Source organism: Parus major, chromosome 7 (assembly GCF_001522545.3).
Source record: "Parus major isolate Abel chromosome 7, Parus_major1.1, whole genome shotgun sequence".
NCBI classification, from domain to species: Eukaryota; Metazoa; Chordata; class Aves; order Passeriformes; family Paridae; genus Parus; species Parus major.
In genome coordinates this window covers 37,330,180-37,333,688 of record NC_031776.1, presented here as the reverse complement: position 1 = coordinate 37,333,688, position 3,509 = coordinate 37,330,180, and the positions used below count along the sequence as shown (strand labels likewise).

Here is a 3,509-nt window from a genome sequence, read left to right as displayed (position 1 = left end):
CAGCTCTGGCACTGCCACAGGAGCTGTCCTGGCCAGGGGATCCCTGAGCAGCTCTGGCACTGCCACAGGAGCTGTCCTGGTCAGGGGATCCCTGAGCAGCTCTGGCACTGCTCACCAGCTCAGATACCACCATGAGCACCTCCTTGTGCGCTGCAACATAAAATGGACCGACCAAAAGCCACCACCAGTCTGCCTCAGGCAAATGAGTCCCAGTGGCCATTTGTGACAGGCTATGAAGGCACAAGGTATACTGCTGTTTCCTGAGAAGGGACTGAAGGTATCTGTAACTCTTGGCTGACTTCTCACACTGCAACAGCCTCTGGCAGTGATATCCTGCACACTGCAAATGTGAATATTAATTTTAATACTGCTAAGAAATTTTTAGGGTTGCTACTGTCACAAATTACTTTTGAAACTATTAATTTAGGCATGAAAATTAAGATTCAAATTTCATCACCCTGCAGAAAATTTTTGTTTAACAATAAGGTATTATGGGTATGAAAACTGTTGATATCAAGAAGATATAACCTAATCCTCACCTTTTAAAAAAATATTAATATTGGATAATGTAAGAACTAATATATCAAGTGTTTGCATTCAGAGCTACCATCTTGAATCAAGCTGTGATTCATCTGAAAGGAAGTTCAAAAATAGAGATGGGAAAGCACACTTATTCTGAAGTTCAAATGTTACAACCTGTGTATTAAGTCAATAAAGATGATCATTATTTTTTAGTATGATACAATGAAAGCCAAAGCATCCCTTTTCCCTTTGTATTCTTTATATTTAAAAAAAGAAAACACTGACAAAAACTTTAACTGGAGTGTTTCCTTGCAGAACTGCAATTTTTCCCACTTGAATGATCTTTACAAATTAAGGCTGAAATTGATTGCCAATGCAATTTTATTTTTCCTACAGAAATTACCACTTTAGATACACACCCATAAATGTGCTGCGGATTTAAAATGTATTAGTACTTTGGTATTGATAACTGAAACCAAACTCAGACTTTAAAGCCCATTTTTTAATAAAGTACAATGAATCATACCCAACCTGTATGTGCAGGACTTTGTAGCACTGAACACTTTGCTTTGCAGGACTTACAAGGACTGATTCCAATGTTGCATCAATTCTACACTAGCTTTTCTTCTTTCTTTGCCACTAAACCTGCATTTCCAGTCTGGCTTACAGCAGCAGTGCAGACATTCCAAGGGATACAGAATACGAGAATGATGCTTCTGTTTACGCAGGTAACCGAACCCCTTTATATTCAGATTCTAAAACTGATACACGAAGCAGCCTGCAGTGGCACTGGGTCACATGCTACAGACACAAACAGTGATGGTTGTTGCAGCAATGCAGGAAGAGACAGCGGTTATCTCCACACACACTGTGAACTGAGGAATTGCTGAAAACGAGGCAGATACCTGTTCCTTTACAGAAGCTAAAATGGTCGTGGCAGTAGTCTCTGGTTCCATGCCTGGGCCTGTGGAAGTTTCCTGCGCTGTCTGCAGCAGCCCCTCCTCCACCATTGGGCTCTGCTCAGGGGCTGGCATTTTGCCTGCAATAACAAGATTTTAAGATAGTTTACATTTTCAGCCAGTGATGTTTAAAATCCAAGTTTTCAGGATTATTAAATTTATTTTTTTTTCTAGAGCTTTCCAAACTCAACTAAATTAGTGGAGAACTTTGCATTACTCAATCTGTGTTGTGTGACCGTGTTTCATCTTCACAAACGGAGACCAGAATCACCTATACAACTCAAGGGCTGGGCGGGAGCAAGCAGGCTGCATGATGCTTCAAGATTATTTTCAAAAACACTACTTTCTGGTGTTTAATAAAACAAGCACAATTCAAGATGCATAAAAAATACTAGTGTTAACTATTAAAAACACACAGGATCAGTACAAGTTTACCACATACAGGACAGAAGAATGACATGTAACAGCAGAATGCTTTGCTGAAAGGAACAAACTGTGGAAGAGACTAATTATGCTAATAAAAGCTTAATGGGAGCAATGCTTCTAATGCTCTTTTTGCAAAAGAGGAAATTAAAATGCTAAAGTTAAAGCAATTGCCCTGGGCTATGGATAGTATGGAAAGGACTGACAGGATTAGTGTCCAATAATCCCAAGCTGTGTAATTGCAGAGGCAGCACACTAACAATTCCAATCTATGGAACAAAGCGATGAATTTGTTCAATTATCAAAGTCACTATTAACTAATATTAGAGATAGTTATGAAGTGTGTTTAATGCTTTGAAAACAGCAAGCAAGTGGCATCCACAAAGCTTCTACACAGATACCACACTTTAACTTCCTTCAGAAAATAAAGCTTGTGAGGTCTAATACTAGAAATAGTCCATATTTCATTTCAGATTTTCAGAACAAACTCACCCAGTATTCCTAGAGCAGACAAACAGGAACAGATTCCTTCTCCATTCCATTCATTACTCAAAGGGTGAGGACATGCTTAGGCTGCAAATGGGCTGCAAGGCCAGGAACGGACCCGTGAGACCCCTCAGTGTGGGGCTGTACTTGCCACGAGCACCTGAATGAGCAGAGGGCAACGCACAGGATCAGCACACACCCCTGCTGCAGAGCTGTGTCTTGCTGACAGGCTTCAAAGGGGACTTGGGTTGACCCTGGAGGGATCTCTCCTGGGATTGCCAGCCTCTCACAAGGTTTCTCCCTCATGCCTGTATGCAGAGCCCAGGCCAAGGCAAAGCCCTGTGCCATCAGAGGAGTGCTGTGCTGCCATGGGAGAGGTGAGGTGATGGTGTAAGAAGAGGAGCTTTCATTCTGCCCTGTGTACAGCAGCACATGGGCTGTGAGAGGAATGGCTCCTCTTGAGGCCCATGAGCTCTTCTGGAGCTAGCATGGGGTCTTTATTAACCACCCTGCTCCAGTCTGCTAAAAGAGCTGGTGACACGGTTCATGTGCAGTTTCACATCAGCCAACGAGCAAATCAAACCATTTCAGGGAAACTCAGCTGGCATGAGTGATGAGAGGCAGTGGAGCAGTCATGGGGCAACCTGTGCTGCAGAAGCCTGGTCGCCCACCAGCTTCTACCACTGCAAACGGAGAAAGAAAAGCTGCTTACCAAACACATCAGAGAAGGAGCCCTACTCAGCAAGGCAGGACTTTTCCCCTCAGCACCCTGCAGGTGAAGCACAGGGAGCTGTGCCCCTGTACCCACCCTGAAAATAAGCCTACATGAACAACCCATTCTTACTATACATCCACACCATATTTATCTTCTGGAACAAGGCAAAAGAAACTGCACAAAGGTTTCTGCTGTCAGGCCTGCACAAGGACACCTGAGTATGCCAGCCCAGCCACACCAAGAGCCACTCTACCCCCTCACCTTCCCTCCCCACAGACACGGGTCTCCCCTCACCTTCCCTCCCCACAGACACGGGTCTCCCCTCACCTTCCCTCCCCACAGACACGGGTCTCCCCTCACCTTCCCTCCCCACACACACGGGTCTCCCCTCACCTTCCCTCCCC

The 3,509-nt window shown here is 44.3% G+C and overlaps 1 protein-coding gene across 9 annotated transcripts in view; it reads right to left on the bottom strand.

Annotated features, from left to right (window-relative positions):
• Nucleotides 1-3,509, bottom strand: part of PKP4 (plakophilin 4) — a 64,089-nt gene that overhangs the window by 35,954 nt on the left and 24,626 nt on the right. For 7 of the 9 annotated variants that reach the window (XM_015634156.3, XM_033515974.1, XM_033515978.1 and 4 more), the window contains 2 exons: nucleotides 2,397-2,550; nucleotides 1,428-1,561 (listed from right to left, as the gene is read on the bottom strand). In XM_015634156.3, the coding sequence (XP_015489642.1) occupies nucleotides 1,428-1,556 (129 nt within the window). In that variant the 5' untranslated portion in view covers nucleotides 1,557-1,561; nucleotides 2,397-2,550. Of the gene's footprint in view, nucleotides 1-1,427; nucleotides 1,562-2,396; nucleotides 2,563-3,509 lie in introns of those variants that run through there. The other 2 variants (XM_033515972.1, XM_015634155.3) reach the window with 2 other exon arrangements.